General features: G+C 41.7%; 1 protein-coding gene across 5 annotated transcripts in view; it reads left to right on the forward strand.

The window, feature by feature from the left end:
- Nucleotides 1-18,504, forward strand: part of LOC124788064 (bromodomain-containing protein 8) — a 264,061-nt gene that overhangs the window by 82,878 nt on the left and 162,679 nt on the right. For all 5 annotated transcript variants that reach the window (XM_047255155.1, XM_047255154.1, XM_047255157.1 and 2 more), the window contains exon 7: nt 18,296-18,406. In XM_047255155.1, the coding sequence (XP_047111111.1) occupies nt 18,296-18,406 (111 nt within the window). The remainder of the gene's footprint in view (nt 1-18,295; nt 18,407-18,504) is intronic.

Raw genomic sequence — 18,504 nt, forward strand, 5'->3', positions numbered from 1 at the left:
ATTCCTCAATTTTTGATGGTTTTCTTGTCAGAAGTCCATGAAGCAGAGCCATAATTCCAAACTGGTGATACACACTAACTGCAGAGTTTGTGTGTGACAAAACGCAATGAAAGCTTTATTTAATTTATCAAAAGACCTTCAGGCCATATTTACTTTGTTCTTATTTCTGATGTTGTGCATCCAATAGTTGTCTTCAGCTGCACTAAATACAAAAATTCATTAAGACTGACTCCAGAATATAAAATAATAAATATATGATAATATGGAACTAATAAAATGGAAATATAGTAATAAAATGTCAATTATTGTTAGCACAAGTGATGTTATCGTATGTGACTACCAGTCTCCATAGTCCTGTGCCTCTCGTTTCAGTTGCACATAAATGATAAAATAATTTTCTATCTTATGACTCAATTTGACTTAGATTTTTAATGCAAATTCTATAAACTATATTTTGTAGTAAACAATCATGTTTAGCATCAGTATTAGCCACTGCTGTTGATCATACTGATTTTTATATTATTTATGTTGTTGGAGGTGATTGTGCTTGAAATAATAAGTAGGGGATGTATCTGGATTGAAAATGAGGGAAGCTGAAATTTCCCTACAAGTATGAAATATGTTATGCAGATATTGTGACAGTAGCCATTCTCAAATAATTCACTGTCCTTGGTTGGTTGGTTTGTTGGTTGATTCATTGGTTTGGAGGTGGTCATCGGTCCCATCGGATGAGGGAAGGCTGGGGAAGGGAATTGGCTGCACTCTTTCAAAGGAACCATCTCGGTTCTTGCCTGAAATGGTTTAGGGAAACCGCAGAAAACCTAAGAAAGAGTGGCCGGACCCAGGTTTGAACTGTCATCCTCCCGAAAGTGAGTCCAGTGTGCTAACCACCATGCCACCTTGCACTGTTTACTGTCCATGTCGCTTGACTTCCATGCATATAAGATAATTGAGTACCATGTTTTATGGTCTGTAAGATGCATTTTTTCTTCAAAACATTGCCTCCAAAATACAGATACATCGTGTTCTTGAAATTAGTATAAAAAGTCCAGTGTTTGATTTAAAATTCCCGTCTGTTTTAAAAAATGCCTTATATTTGATGCTGCAGGAAACCTCTATATCTGGCAACGTTGGATTCAACTGGAAGTAGTAGAGTTGCAGGGATTTACGAGCTTGCTAACACTGTCTCCCTCCCGCCCCGCTATCACAAATCCAGAACACAGTCCAGCTCATGATGTGCCATTGCAGCCTACAGAGCCAGTAAACTCGAATTGAAAGTTACTTGTGTTATCAGCAACAGAAAAATATTTTTGTTAGTGTCTAGTTTCATAATGGAAAAAAATAAGATATTCATATGATGATGCAGGCTATAATTTAAAATTAATAGCATATTCAGAACAACATGGAAACAGAGCAGCTGAGCAGCATTTCAGCCCTCAACCAACAGAAAAAACCATTTGTGTTTAGCAGGCTAGAAAAGAAGAACTAAAAAACATGAGGAAGACGAAATGTACAAATAGAGGATTGACTCCAAAATGAACAAAGCTAAAAGATGAGTGTTGAAATGGATTCAAGGGCAGTGTTAGAATGACATTGGAATGAATACAAAAGTGTTTCATATAAGCTAGCACTACAGTGGAACTTAACAGACTTTAAGGGTGTAGTTGGTTGGTGCTACAGGTTTATGAAGCGTCATGGACATAGCGTGTGAACCAAAATCAAAATATCTCAGAAAATGCCACAATGTTATGAAAGGAAAGTATTATATTTCCATCACTTTATTATTCAACATCAAAAGAAAACCAGTGTGGAGGAAGCCAAATAATGAATATGTGTAAAAGTCCTCTGACATTTGATATTCAGAGTAACAGAACGATTGATGTGATAGATGCTAAAGCTGTACCTATAAAAACAAGTGTACATAGAAAAAAGCACTACACTGTTGTCCTTTCATGTTATGTTGGCGGTACTAAACTTAATCCAGTGATACTTTTAAAGCGTAGAACAATGCCAAAACCTTTGGAAATGCCACCATGTGGTGGTGTTCATGTACGTGACAAGAATTGGATGGAGGCTGACATGAAATTATGGATTAACAGAGTGTGGGAGAAAAGGAATGGTTCTTCATTGCAGAAGAGTTCTCTTCTTCTGGTAGGTCAGTTTAGTAGTCATTTGAAAAATTCTGTGAAAGAGAAATTGTGATAGGGAAACAGAGCTTGCTGTTATTCCGAGAGGACTGACTTCACAGTTGCAACCTCTTGATGTCTCGATAGCTAAACAATTTAAAATGTACTTGAGAGAGGAATGCAACATGGGGATGATGGGTGAAACCAAACATGAATTCACACTGAAGGGAACTTTAAAATGACTTACAATCAAACAAGTGTTTCAGTGGATAAAACAGTCATGGTCTAGAGTGAGAGAAGATATTATTGTTAAATCTTTCAAGATGTGCTCTTGATGCCATTGAAAACCATCTTTTATATGAAGAGGACAGTGATGATGAGGATGAGGAAGAAGAAGAAGAAGAAGAAGAAGAAGAAGAAGAAGAAGAAGGAAGTCCAGTTGGAGATTTCCGGGGTTTTTAAAGACCAGTTCGGTTTTATAAACTATGAATTTTTTTAGTCTGTTAGTAAAAATGTTATTTTTTAAAAAAATTGCTTAAAAATTGAAGTACGTCTTATAGTCTGTAGCATCGTATAGTCCTAAAATAAAGTATATGCACACTTGATGCGAAGTCAACCTTGTAATGTGCTACACTTACATATGCTGTGCCTCACTGTGGCATGCACTGTATAAGAATCTGAATGTAGCAGGTATTACAGTCCAACCACATGTTCCACAAAGCCTTGCACACACAACCAGATCATAACCATACCCCACCACAAAATCTATACCCCAGGTGGCTCACCAGTCTTTGGTGAGTTTGTGCTTGGCTACCACTGGGCCCCAGCTTTTGCAACATCTTTCCCTTTCTGGCTGCATGTCTGCCATCCTGTTACTCTTTTTCCCCTTCCTTGGGGAACATGTCTGGGATGTTTCTGAGAATGTGTTCTGAGGCTTTAAGAGTCTGACTTCAGAAAATACCCCCCCCCCCCCCCCTCCCTCCCCCAGGGGGTCCACAACTCTTTTGTGGATATGTGCTTGGAGAGCACAGGACGCCGAGCTAGTGCGGCTCTCTTTCCTTTCCGGGCTGCATACCTTCCTTTTTCCACATCCCCCCCCCCCCGTCTCTGCCTCTTCCCTTCCCCTTATCCCCTTCTGGGAGTATGTTCCGTGCCTACGTCCGGAGACGGACACTCGTAACTTTAAGACAGTATCTCTTCTTCACTTTCTATGCTCTGTCCGTCCTTTGTCCGCCTCTTTTCCTTGCCTCTTCTCCTTGCCTCTTCTCTTTACCCTCTTCTCCGCTGCAGCGTTTCAGACCTTTCTTCTTTCCTTTCCTTTTCTTTGTGCCTCCCTTTTTCTTTTTTTCCTCCCTATGTGTGTCTGAAGGCTGCCCCCCCCATTCCCACATGTAGCCGGTGACGGGGTAACGTGTAATGTGTGTAAATCCCTGCCCTGGGTAGACAGGTAGGACACGTACGTACCCCCTGGTAATGGCCAGGCCCAGGGAGGGGTGATTATCTGAGCTGATACCATCGAAAAGTGCCGATTGGTCCCTCCGTGCATTTCTCGGGATGTGTGGCCTGAGGTGTGAACAATCACCTAAGGCAGGAGTGCCCTCAGAGAGGGCCCCCACAAGAAAGGAGTGCGCCATCGGAGCCGCTGGTAATCATGGGGGATACTTCTGCAATGGTTTCCTCATCATCTATTATGTCTGCTCACAAGCAAAAGTTAAATGAGTCTCAGCCATGGACAATTCTTCCATCCAGTGCCACAGTTCCTTGTTGTTTCTTGGTTGGATGAAGGTCGAGACTTCTCCACAGTCAACGCTTTCATTATTCAGAAAGGTGTCGATGGAATTGCAGGTCCTGTAAAGTCTTGTTCCAGATTACAAAATGTCACCTTGTTGTTAGAAACAGTCAGTGCCCTCCAGGTACAAAAATTGCTGCGTACTTCACTGCTACACACCTTCCCAGTCTGGGTGGAAGCGCACCGCACTTTAAATTCATCACGTGGGGACGTTTATACACGCTCCCTCGACGGATTGTCCGATGAGGAAATTCAAAACTACCTGTCTGACCAGGGCATAACGGCTGTTCATCAAGTCATGAAAAGGGTTGACAAGGACGTGGTTCCAACCTGTACTGTCTTCTTGACATTTGACAGAGTTCAACTTCCATCGAACATAAAAGCGGGCTATGAGATAATTTCCGTTCGCCCTTACATCCCAAACCCTACGCATTGCTATCAGTGTCAGCGGTTCAGTCATACCAGCCAGTCATGTTCCAATCCGGCCAAATGTGTTGTGTGTGGCAAGGATACCCATGAGCGTGCTTGTACACCTCCATCCCCTCGTTGCATCAACTGTATGGGTGACCATGCTGCTTCCTGTAGAGATTGTCCCATTTTCAAAGATGAGCGACTTATTCAGGAAATAAGAGTGAAGGAAAAGGTGTCTTCATTTGCCGCTCATAAGTTATTCACCAGTCGAAAGCCCACTGTGCCTCCGGCAGGTAAATATAGCACTGCCCTTGCATCTCCTCAGCCTACTAAGGAGGCAGCCATGCAGACATGTGATCCCACCTTTAGTGCCACAGTCGTCAGATCGGCCAGCGCAAAGATCACCCATTCAACCTCTCCACTATCACCTGCTCACTCTACGGCTCACCCTTAATCGGATTCTGCTACACCACGAGCCCCAAAATCAGACACCCGGACTTCCAAAAAAAGAGCCTACTCGCGAAGATTTTTTACATACCCCGACAACACAACCATCGATTCCTCCCTTATCTCAACGTCCTGTTTCCAAGAAGGTTCATAAAAAACAAAGTTCCTCTCCTTCTCCACCACGGTGTCTCTCATTTACAGTGCCACCTGGTGGTAACCGCCCTCAGCCGTCTTCCGTTTCGCCAAGGCGTACTGCTGGCGGCCGATTTACCGGCCGATTGGTGGTGGCAGGAGCTGCCCCCGAACAACCTATGGATCAGGATCTTCTGCCTTTGGCTGAATGCCATTCCACCCAGTCGGCCGCCGGCTCTCAGCAGTTGTTGAGTTGAGAGTAACTGTGGTGATATTCTTCCCTTTGCTGTCCACCCTATGTCAATTATCCATTGGAATGTCCGCAGCATTAGAAGCAATCCTGATGAATTATCAATCTTTTTACGATCCTACTCGCCGGTCATCTTCTGTCTTCAGGAAACAAAGCTGCGTCCCCACGATTGCTTTGTTTTCCCTCATTTTCAGTCAGTCCGGTTTGATCTCCCCTCTGTTGATGGCACTCCAGCTCATGGAGGACTTATGATTCTTCTTCACGATACTGTCCATTATCACCCAATCCCGTTAAACAGTTCCTTCCAAGCTGTTTCTGTCTGTCTTTCCCTTTCTGGATACACCTTCTCTCTTTGTACCGTATACATTCCATCGTCCACACCGATGGCAAGAGCTGATCTCCTTCATCTCTTGGTCAGCTCCCGTCCCCCCTGTTTACTGGTTGGGGACTTCAATGCCCACCACCCGCTTTGGGGATCTCTGCGTCGTTGTCCGCGAGGCTCCTTATTGGTTGACGTCTTCCACTAAGTGGATCTTTTTTTCCTCAACAAAGGGGACCCAACATTTTTGTCTGCCTCCACGGCGAATTTCTCTCATTTGGACCTTTCAGTCGGTACTGTTCAGCTAGCTCGGCGCTTTGTATGGTTTGCTCTTGCTGATACACACTTGAGTGACCATTTTCCATGTGTCCTTCGATAGCAACCACAACTGCCATCTACGCGCCCGAGACGCTGGAAGTTTGCCCAAGCTGATTGGACACTTTTTTTGTCTCTAGCGACATTTGATGACCGTCACTTTCCTTGTGTCGATGATCAGGTCACTCATGTTACAGTATTTTTTCATACAGCCGCGAAACGTTCAACGTGACTGGATAATGCATAGTTCCTGGCCCCAGGTCAGTGGGTAGAGTTTGCATGTACCCCCTGGAACAGACCAGGCCCAGGGACGGGTGATTGCCTGAGCTGTTACATTTCCTAATAAGCAGTTGGTCCCTCTGTCAGGAGTCTGGGAGGTGTGACCACATAAGGTGGGTGAGGCCCCCTCTGAGGGGGGACCTCCGGTTGGATGGAGCGCATCATCAGAAACACTGGCAATCGAGAGGGTTTCTCTCAAGATGAGCTGCTAAACATATGAGTCTATGTCTACGAAATGTGAACAGAATGAGGCTAAAGATTCCCACGCTCTCCCAGTGCCACCTCAGTTCTTCATGGTATCACACATTGAAGGAGGTCAGTCCTTTGCTAAAGTTAATCCGTTTGTTATTCAGAAAGATATTGATGCAGTTGCAGGCCCTGTGAAATCCTGTTATTTACGCAATGGCACTTTACGTTTGGAGACTAATAGTGATTCTCAAGCAGAACAACTGCTTGCAGGTTCTCTTTTTCCACAGCTATTGTCTGCAGCTCATGGTCTAGTGGCTAGCATTGCCGCCTCTGGATCATGGGGTCCTGGGTCGAATTCCCGGCCGGGTTGGGGATTTTCTCTGCCTGGGGACTGGGTGTTTGTGTTGTCCTATCATTTCATCATCATCATCATTCATGATAGTGGCTAGATTGGACTGCATAAAAAATTGGAGTGTGAAAATACTTGGGCCTTTGTATGGACACTGATGACCGCACAGTTGAGTGCCCCACAAACCAAACATAATCATCATCATCATCCACAGCTATCCTGTTCATGTTGAGGCCATTGGACACTGAATTCTTCGCATGTTGTTATTCACACTAGGCTGCTCGCTGGTCTGACTAAGGGAGAAATCCAAATGTACTTCTCTGATCAGGGTGTCACTCAAATTCATTGGGTCATGAAAAAGGTTAGTGGCTACACTCACTCCACTCATTTTTTTTCCTCACGTCTGATCAAGTAGTGCTTCCATCGAAGATCAAAACAAGCTATGAATTCATGAGAACATGACTGTACATTCCAAACCTGATGTGCTGCTACCAGTGGCAATGATAAAACCACACTCAAATGTCCTGTTGAAACACACCCAAATGTGTTACTTGTGTTAGGGATGCTCATGAGGGTGATTGCTCGCCTCTCTCCCCCCACAGTATCAGTTACAATGACAACCATACAGATTGCCCCATGTATCTCAATGAGTGGGCCATCCAGGAGATCCGTCTGAAGGAAAACGTACCTTATCTTGTTGCCTACAGGTTGTTGGCTAGTCAAAAGACCTGTGTTTTACCCTCTAGCACTTATAGTACCATTCTTGGTACATGTTGCCCACAAAAGATACTGCCAAGCAGACTTGCAACCTCAAATTTAGCACAGTGGTTGTAAAATTCCCCAGTGTCATAGTAGCATCCCCATCTCCTTCTTGTCCAGCTGTGAAACCCCCCCTCAAATTTTCTCCTGCAGCGGCAAAATCACATGCTGCACAACACGTTGCCTGGAAAGGACAGAAGGAATATACCTGCGAAGACTTTTTGCACCCCTTCAGCCAACAAACATCAGAGTCTTCATCTGAAACCACAAAATCTCTAAGAAATTGAACAGTCAAACAGCCTTCTCCTTTGCCGACTCGGAGATCCTTTTCAACCGTTTCACCAGATGATACCCTCACATGGTCAAACTCCATTTTGCAGGTGCACACAGACAACATTTTTTTCCCCCTGGAATCCTCAGACTGACCCCATGAGAATGTAAACACCTGTATAGATCTTGTTGTGGAGCAGAATCCTCCAGCCAATGCACCCTGTAGCAGTGAATCTTCGAAGTCTGGCACTCGGCAACCACCAAGGTACAACCCTTCAGTTGTATCCGCCACCCATTTACCTGTCATGACTATCTTCCAGTTAAATGTTCATGGTGTTAGTTCCAAAAAGGAGGAATTGCGGCTGTTCTTGGAATGGCAGCATCCACTTTTTTTGTGCTACGAGGAAACAAAATTGTGTTCTCGCAACTGCTTTGACCTCTCGCATTTCTTTCCAGTCTGCTTCAGACTCCCCCCCCCTCCTGCTCTCCAAGGGAGGCATTCCATCTCATGAGGGAATCATGCTGCTCATCTGGGATGATGTTCATAGTTAAACCATCTGACTAACCACCCAGCTGCAAACTGTTGCTGTCTGTATTTTCCTTCCTCGCTTCACCTTTTCTCTTTGTACTGTCTACATCCCTTCATCATTCAGTGTCATTAGATTGGACTTCCTCCAGATTACTGGGCAACTCTCTCACCCCTTTTTGCTGCTCGGGGACTTGAGTGTACGCTATCCTCTTTCGAGCTTCCAGAATCTGTTAAAGAGATACCCTCTTGGCTGACCACCTCAATCAATTCAACCTCATCTATCTTAACACTGGAACACTCGGGTTCCTTTCGGACTCCACGCACACCTATTCCCATATGGACCTCTCGTTATGCACTGCCCAGGTTGCCCATCATCTCGAATGGTCCATTCTTTCTGACATGTATTCAGGCTTCCATTTCGTGTGTGCTCTCTGTTTGCTGACTCCTGCCCACCTACGTGTAAACCCAATTGGCAGCTCGCTAAGGCCAACTGGAGGCTTTACCCCTCCCTGGTGACGTTCAGTGAACAACATTTCCCCAGTTGTGATGACCAGGTAGAATATAAAAAAATGTTGGCCTTACTTCTGCAGAACATTCAGTTCCTCACACTTCACCTTTACCATGCTGCATCTTCCGCAGAACATCTGATTCCTTAGACTTCACCTTTACTGTGGCTTGTCCCAGTCCCTTGGTAGACTGAGGCATGCCACAATGCAGTTCGTGCATGGAGGCATACTCTCCACTTTTTTAACCGTTATCCTGTGATGGCAAACTGCTTTCGTTATAAACAGTTGCGTCTGCAGTGCTGTCGCATTCTTTGGTACAGCAAAAATGCTAGCTGGATTTTATTTACTATTTCTTTTAACAGTTCCGCTCCCTCTTCTGCCGTGTGAGCCAACCGTCGATGGCTTCCCCAATTTCCAGCAATGAGGCAGATGATGTCATTGTGGTCTCATTGCTATCTCCAACACCCTTGAACTGCTATTTTGTGGAGATTTCGAGCTCCTCCCCCTATCATCTTGGCTTCCTCCATCAGAAATGAATGGAGGAGGCTCAGGTGATACACTTCTCCTCTCAGAATTGTGAATTCTGCAGTGTTGCCTTTATTACGTGGGAGCTAGATCATGCTGTCACATCATCCTGATCTTCTGTTCCAGGGCCGAATGATGTTGACATTCAGATGTTGCAGCACCTTTCTCTTGTCAGCAAGCACTTTCTTAGTCATATGTACAGTTGCATCTGGTCGTACGGCATGTTTCCGAGATGGTGGCCTGCAGCCCATGTCATACCCATACCTAACACCTTCCTTCTACCTACCACCTCACTTCTCTCAACAGCTGTGTTTTAAAGGTGATGGAAGGTGTGTGATTCATGCCCGGCATAAAAGCTGGTCTCTAGTCGCACAATTTATTAACCACTGCACAATGTGGATTTCGAGTGTGCCGTTCTGCAGTTGACCATCTCATCACTTTGTCAACCCATGTCATGAATGGTTTTCTGTGCAAATACCACATTATGGCCATATTTTTTGATTTGGAGAAAGCCTATGTTTTTAAGAGGTAGATCTTTTTCAGGTGTGTGTGTGTGTGTGTGTGTGTGTGTGTGTGTGTGTGGCGTTGGCAGACACCTGTATCCACGAAGACTAGATGCCTCAGGGCTCTGTCCTAAGTGTCCTCTTCTTTGCTATCGCCATTAAGCATAATATGGCCTGTCTCCCGCTAGCCATCTCTGGCTCCCTTATTGTTGATGATTTTGCAATCAATTGCAGTTGTCCACAGATTTGTCTCCTTGAGCGGCTTCTTCAGTCATGTCTTGATCATCTTTTAAACATGATGCATAGCTTTTGCTTTTCCACAGAAAAAAACTGTTTGTATACATTTCTGGCGGTGCAGTGGGTTTCTTCCATCATCTCTACATCCTGGCCCTATTGCTCTTCTACTCACTGAAACTATGAAATTCCTTTTTTGTTGGACTTTCACTGTCTTACCTGGCCGTCCGCTGTACCCAATCCCTCAGTGTCCTTCGTGTCCTTTGCGGCACTTCCAGGATAGCAAATTGGACTCCGTTTGTACCAATCCCTTGTACTTTCAAAACTTGACTGTCGGTGTTTCATTTATGTATATGCACCTCTGCCCATCTTACGCCATCTAAATACAATCCATCATCGTGGAATCCGTTTGGCCACTGGTGCCTTTTACATGAATCCCGTTGAGAGTATCTATGTAGAAGCTCCCAAACTACCACTGTCATACCAAAGTGATGTTCTCCTCAGTGGATAAGCTTGCCTTTTGTCTTTCATGCCTGGTTACCCATCCTATGTGTCCTCCTTCAATGAGTCCTTTGACTGCTATTATGGGGCATGTTCCTCTTCTGTGTTACTTCCTGGAGTTTGCTTTCGGCTATTGCTCAGGCAGCTTACTCCACTTTCACACTAACTCCACTTTCCTGATGAGTGTGAACCCTTCACCACATTGGCTTTGTGCCGTGGCCCCTGTTTGTCTTGGACTTCATTTGCTTGCTTAGGGCACTACTCCAGAGTCGATCCACTGCTTCAAGTTTCTTGCTCTTCACACAGAACTTAGCAACAGTACCTTTGTGTACACTGATGGCTCTCAGACTGACCATGGTGTCAGGTGTGCCTTCATCATTGGATCTTCTGGAACACTGCTCAGTATTTACAGCAGAGCTCTTCGCCCTGTATCAGGCCACCCAGTACCTCTGGTGACACAGGCTTTTCAATTGTTGTGTGTTCTGATTCTCTCAATGCCTTCAGAGCCTGCGTGTGCTCTACACAGTCGATCCCTTAGAGCAGTGTGTCCAAGAACGCTTCCATATGCCCAATTTTGAGGGGGCCACTGTGATGTTTGTGGGTCCCTCGTCACGCTGGTCTAATGGGAAACGTGGCTGCTGACGCTACTACCAAGGCTGTAGTCCTTCAACCTGACCCCGCTAGTTCTTCCATTCCTTCTGGTGATCTCTTGTGTCGCCACCTGTCAGCAGGTGAGGTCACTTTAGTGTCACTACTGAGCTTCTCTTCATGGGAACAAGCTCCAGGCCCTCTCATCACAAGGAGATTCATTTTAGCTAGGTTGTGTATTGGGCACTGTTGTTTTAGCTATCACCATTGTGAGATTGTGCTGCTAGAATCTAGGACCTGGGTTATTTCTTGCACAGATCGTACATTGTTTCTCACCTAGCTTGTGGTGTATTTTATTTTGCTGTTACTCACTTGGACATTTGACAGCGCAACTTAGCAATGTGTTGGCTGAAGCTATAATGAAGGAATAGGTACTGGCTTGCAGTTTTCAAGCAACAATTGAATGGTGCAAGATAATGCTGTTTGTGGTTGGTGCACTTTCTACAAGGTGTGCCTGCTTGAGGGTTAAGACTCATTTTGCATTAAGAAATCATTTACAGACCATAAAATATGTCGATTTTCTCAGTACACAATCCTTTTGGGGGACTTCCAGAGGTATACAATGAATACCTCATCATTTATGTACAAGCAGACACACAGCCAACTAACACATTTTTAGGCCACAGTGCACTTTTACAGTCTCTCCACTGTAACTGGTGAGAAACTTCATTGGCTGGAGGTAGGAAGGGCTTGCTGTATGTAACTTTGCTCCAAATATCCATGTATTTCAATCTTTTGTCAAAGTCCAGTCAGGATATGGACCTGAAGCACCAGTTTTGATACTGGATTGACTTTTCATCCTCTACACTCAAATGACTGAATAGGGAACTAATTTTGACTTTGGTGACATGAAGGAACATAAAAATAAGGTCAAGAATGAAAATTGCCCAATTTCCATGTGGCACCTACAAAATTTTGATTGTAAAAGTGATAGACATAAAGGTTTAATTATCACACCTAACAAGTAAAGTTACATAATTAGTGTTTTTAAGTAAGCCTCCAGGTGCACATCTGCAGTCCTGGGAACATTGAAGTCTCCATATCACATTACCACAGCACATCAAAAACAGAACAGCGCAGCCCTTGTATAGAGAGGACCAGGGTGTGGTAATTTGTTTTTGACAACAATGGTAATGTTGCTGCTGTATAAGGCCAATCCAGATGGCTAAAGAAGTAATTTGCATTGACCTGGCACAGCTGCAACATTTTGGCTGCTCATGATAATACACTTTATTGATGGACAGCACAATTTTTGTTTTGGCTTGTCTTTTGGTGTGGTATGGTACTGTGGTGTGTACCAGGCCTGCAGTCATATACCAGCAAGTAAGCAAACAAACAAACAAAAACTTAATTATGTAACTTTTTTCTTCACAGCAATAATTAAAATTTGACTACTATCTCACAATAAAAATTTTGTTATCAATAAGTGAAGCTGACAATTTTCATTCTTGACTTCGTTTTTGTGATTATAACACTGTACGATGGTATGAGAATGAAAACACAGGAAATAATAAGTTGCATGGAAACAAAGTAAATGTATAAGGAGATTTGGTTGTTGCTGAAACTGTTTCAATTTGCATTAAAACTTTCCATTTTTTTTAATGGAGGATATGAGCACTTACAAGTGTGCAGATTAGCATTAATTATATTATTAACATTCAGGACAGTTAAGCATAAAGACAGAACTGATGCTTTAAAGAAATGACCCTTTGTAATAATAATTGTTTTGCATGACCTAATAGTAGATGAAATTTCATATTTTAATTATTTAGATTGTTATATTACTACTCTCAAAGGACAGTTACAGAAAGGGGGTAACATACTAACATATTATTAGGGCACTTAACAGAAATTTAAAAAAATAAAGCACCTGTAAAACCATTAAGAAAGATGAACACACTCAATCTGAAACTGTTCAATATGAAAACAAATTTCCAAGAATGTCAGTATTGTCAAACTGTAGCTTTATTTAAACCTAGACAGTAGCGGAAAGAAAAAATACCCCTGAACATACATCTGAAATAAAATTCTTAATAGGAGTGTACTTCTTTCTTCTTTTCCTATATCTTCAAAGGGTTGTGTGTTTATGTGGATTTCCTGTTGCCAACCCTTTCTTCGTGGGACAGAATTTGTGTACCCCATATACGTGCATCTAGTGTCATACCATGTGAAAGTGTGAAAATGTTTTTGAAATTTTTATGAATTGTGTAACTGGAACAATGTGGGTACCAGCCCAGTATGTGGGAAACCATCTAAAAATCACTTCTGGACTGGTCGACACACTGGCCTTGTCGTTAATCTGTCAGGTGGATTTAATCCGGTGCCGGCACGCCTCCCAAGTGATGGTGATGATGTATGGCTCAATTGCAAGTTTTCTGATTGGGTGCCACTTTGGCGACTTGCATGTCTGTGAGCCAGTTGCACCCGGTATTCCCTGGTGGTCACCCATCCGAGTATGAACTGGATCCTATATAGCTTAACTTCAGTGATCGGGTGAGAACCAGTGTTTCCAATGCTTCAAAACCATTGTCAGTATAGAAATACAGATGTTGTTGACACCTCAGAACATGTTGCTTCTTCTAGTCAACTTGTGCCACAAATTCCTCTTCCCCCCCAATTCTATTCTGTGCCTCCTCATTAGATGCGTGATCTACCCATCTAATCTTGAGCATTTTTCTGTAGTACGACATTTCAAAGGCTTCTATTCTCTTCTTGTCTAAACTGTTTATCTTCCATGTTTTACTTCCATACATGGTTACACTCCATACAAATACTTTCAGAAAAGACTTCCTGACACTTAAATCTACACTCGTTGTTAACAAACTTCTCTTCTTCAGAAACACGTTCCGTACCATATAACTGTCATCTGGTTGCTGTACAAATTATAAATAGCCTTTCGCTCCCTGTATTTGCACTTGCCACCTTCAGAATTTGAAAGAGAGTATTCCAGTCAACATTGTCAAAAGCTTCTTCTAAGTCTACAAATGTTTGAAACGTAGGTTTGCCTTCCCTTACTCAATCTTCTAAGATAAGTCATAGGATCAGTATAGCCTCACGTGTTCCAACATTTCTATGGAACCCAAACTGATCTTCCCCGAGTTTGGCTTCTACCAGTTTTTCCATTCATCTGTAAAGAATTGGTGTTAGTATTTTGCAGCGGTGACTTATTAACCGATAGTTTGGTAATTCTGACACTTGTCAACACCTGCTTACTTTGGGATTGGAATTATTATATTCTTCTTGAAGTCTTAGGGTATTTTGCCTGTCTCATACATCTTGCTCACCGGATGGTAGAGTTTTGTCATGGCCGGGTCTAGCAAAGCTATCAGTAGTTCTAATGGAATGTTGTCTGCTCCTGGTGCCTTTTTTTGACTTACGTCTTTCAGTGCTCTGTCAAACTCTTCACGCAGTATCATATCTCCCATTTCATCTTCATCCTCATCCTCATCCCTTTCCATAATATTGCCCTCAAGTACATCACCCTTGTATAGACCCTCTATATATTCCTTGCACGTATCTGCCTTGCCTTCCTTGCTTAAAACCGGTTTTCTGTCTGAGCTCCCTTTTCTCCAAAGGTCTCTTTGATTTCCCTGTAGGAAGTACGTATATCTTCCCTTAGTGATATATGCCTCTGCATCCTTTCATTTGTCCTCTAGCCATCCTTGCTCAGCCATTTTGCACTTCCTGTCGATCTCATTTTTGAGACGTTTGTATTCCTTTTTGCCTGCTTCATTTACTGCGTTTTTACATTTTCTCCTTTCATCAATTAATTTCAATCTCTCTTCTGTTACCCAAGGATTTCTACTAGCCCTTGCTTTTTACCTATTTGATCCTCTGCTGCATTCACTATTTCATTTCTCTAAGCTACCATTCTTCGTCTACTGTATTTCTTTCCCCCATTCTTGTCAATTGTTCTCTAATGCTCTGTCTGAAACTCTCTACAACCTTTGGTTCTTTCAATTTATCCAGGTCCCATCTCTTTAAATTCCTACCTTTTTGCAGTTTCTTCAGTTTTAGTCTACAGTTCATAACCAATAAATTGTGGGAAAGCCCACATCTGCCTCTGGAAATGTCTTACAATTTAAAACTTGGGTACTAAATCTCTGTCTGACCATTACATAATCTGTCTGAAGTCTTCCAGTGTCTCCAGGTCTCTTCCACGTATACAACCTTCTTTCAAGATTCTTAAAGCAAGTGTTAGCCATGATTAAGTTATGCTACCAGGCAGCTTCTTCTTTCATTCCTTACCCGCATTCCATATTCACCTACTACTTTCCCTTCTCTTCCTTTTCCTACTATTGAATTCCAGTCCCCTATGACTATTAAATTTTCGTCTCCCTTCACTATCTGAATCATTTCTTTTATCTCACCGTACATTTCTTCAATCTCTTTGTCATCTGCGGAGCTAGTTGGCGTATATACTTGTATTACTGTGGTAGGCATGGGCTTCGTGTCTGTGTTGGCTACAATAATGCGTTCACTATGCTGTTCGTAGTAGCTTACCCGCGCTCCTATTTTTTTTATTCATTATTAAACCTACTCTTGCATTAATTTGATTTTGTATTTATAACCCTGTATTCACCTGACCAGAAGTCTTGTTCCTCCTACCACCAAACTTCACTAATTCCCACTATATCTAACTTTAATCAAACCGTTTCTCTTTCTATATTTTCTAACCTACCTGCCTGATTGAGGGATCTGATATTCCACACTCCAATCTGCAGAACGCCAATTTTGTTTCTCCTGATTATGGCATCCTCTTGAGTAGTCCCCGCCCGGAGATCCGAATGGAGGACTATTTTGCCTCCAGAATATATACAGATATTGAAAGATAATGTAAGACAGTTAGCTACTAATGAACTTATAAGTTCCAAATAAGGATGGTTAGTAGCTAGCGTGTAACATATATCAGTTGTTAGGTTACTATTGAATTTGATCCTGATGGAAACTTTGAAGTGGATGATTAAAATTTCTTACAAACTACAGTACTGATTATTACTAATTACTATAGTAAATATATCATCTTCTTGTCAAACCTTCCACATTTTAATTGACTGCAGTGGAGTTATAGGGGAGAATATTAGTTCTTGTTGGTTGGTTATGAAACACAACCTTGAAAAATTTACATTCATTTTTGTCCTACAGTTGATAAGACAGCATCTTCACTTGTACGGCATGAGCTTGCTGGCAATGTTGTTCAAATGTTGGATTCCCATTTGAAAGGCTCAAATTTAAATTCTTTGTCTGGACCCTTTTATTTTTAAGATTTCGGACTTTATTCTGTTTTCCCTAAATTATTTAAGGCAAATACCATGACTATTTCTTTGAAAAGGATGTAGACAGTACTCTTCACTATTCTTACATGATCAGTATTGTACTCAATCACAAATAACCGTGTTGTTGATGGGTCCTTAAAGTCTAATTTTCCTACTTCCATCACATGAAGTAAAATGTGTGCCCTACAACAATGAGAGAATGCAAATGTCCATTTGGTAAGTATAAACAAAATTGATCATTCCAGAAAACAAAAATCATAAACAAGCCTTTGGAATTGATCCATACGGTGTAAAGACAATTAAAGCATGATTACTTAATGTTTTGGTTATGACAGGCTGGAAGCCCAGGTTAAAAGAAGAGATGGAGAAAATTCAATAAGAATTTATCTTAAGTTTCTTTAAATGCCTACAAGAAACACAAATTAACTGAAAAGTGCACGCACAGCAGTGTGTAGTGTAGCAAACAAGAAAATTTTACTTACATACTTATAAATTTAAAACTTTACAAAGGAAGGACAGCTTTAGGTCACAAATGGGCTTCACCAGTAGGAATTTACTATGATGAGATTGTTTCGTACAGGTAATAATACTGACGGTCAAGGAACAGTGAACATGAGAAGGATGGGGTTGACTTCACAAGCACACATTTACATTTTTGTCACTCCTTACACAATTATTCTTTTGCTCTTTATACCGTTAGATCATAAGTATTGTTTTACTGAACTGGGTAACAAACTGATGTAACTCAAAAGTATAATTAACTTTGACAGTCTCTGGTGAGGCCAAACTCTGCATTAGCTTCTTCTGCAATTTTGAGCACAGCAGTCGTTTGCTGTCACCCAACTTATCCTCTGTGTCCCACAAATTTCATCCTGGCCAGAGGAGTAAATAATTGTTTCCTGAAACCCTTATCCCTATCGGATTAAGGATTTCAGGTTCCAAAAACTAAAAACAAAGTAAAATTTTCTTCACTTTTTTTTGTCATTTGGTTAGTAGTAGTGTTTTCTTGCTTGATTTGGAGATCTATTTCCTCGTAAATGGAAGAGAAAAGAAAACATGATTTCCCATACTAAATAAACCTCTCTCTCACCCCCGTCCCATTCCCCACCCCCAACCCTTTATTTTTATTTTTTCTCCATTGACGTAGATGCCAATTGTGATTGACGGATAACTCCTGCTAAAACTTAAACTATGTTTTGGTTTATTAGTGTACATACAAAAATATACATTGAACTGAAAATTTGTGAATAGTTAGCTTTATGAAAATTTGGGAAACCTTATTGTACTTAAGTGATCTTCCTGTTGGATGGAAATTACCTCCAGTATGTGGTCATTTGTTAGCTTATTGTGTCAGTTGGACATGTAATGGCTTTCCATGAGTGAAGAATCTCTTACAAGATAACTAAAATAAAAATATTGTTTTCTATCAATTTGCAATTTAGTTGCGTCCCATCCGTCATCTGATATCCAACATACAGCATTTTAAGGAACATACTTTAATTTCAGTAGTTAATACCTGATGTCATTAATCTTGCATATTTATCTTTGCATGCTGCAGAGATTGTCAACATTTTTTTCCAGTTATATCTGCTGCTTATTTCTTCTCTGTCTTGTTTTTTCTTTCTTTGGAACCAGTCTTGTTTCTGATACTGTTTGTATTCTCTTCAGGCATGTGTTTTGTGTATTTTAATTTTTATAATTACAGTTTTTTGCATTGATGCATGTGATTCTGTTTAGCTTCATCTGTCAAGTCCACAGCATGCATTATTTTCCAACTTGTAATTTGCACAAAAAAGAAAATAAAAGAATCACATAGATGCAGTAATATTGTTAAGTGATAAGATAGTCATGGTTCTTAAACAGCTGATAAAAGAATTCACTCAGTATTGATAAATGTATTTTGTCATCACACTAATAGTGGCCTGTATCTAAATTTAGATTGTAGGTGAGGAACCACCAGTAGATGTGAAGCCTCCCATTGCACCAATGCCTACGTCACCACTGCTTACGAGCTTACTCAAGAGCCCATCCCCTGCACCTAATGCACAGGTGATAGCAAATCTTCCTTTCTTTATACACTAAATACTGTCAGCTTTACTGTTTGTATACTTTGATTCTTGTTGAAATATTAATCTCAAATTTTTTTC

The sequence above is a fragment of the Schistocerca piceifrons genome, chromosome 3 (assembly GCF_021461385.2).
Source record: "Schistocerca piceifrons isolate TAMUIC-IGC-003096 chromosome 3, iqSchPice1.1, whole genome shotgun sequence".
NCBI lineage: Eukaryota > Metazoa > Arthropoda > Insecta > Orthoptera > Acrididae > Schistocerca > Schistocerca piceifrons.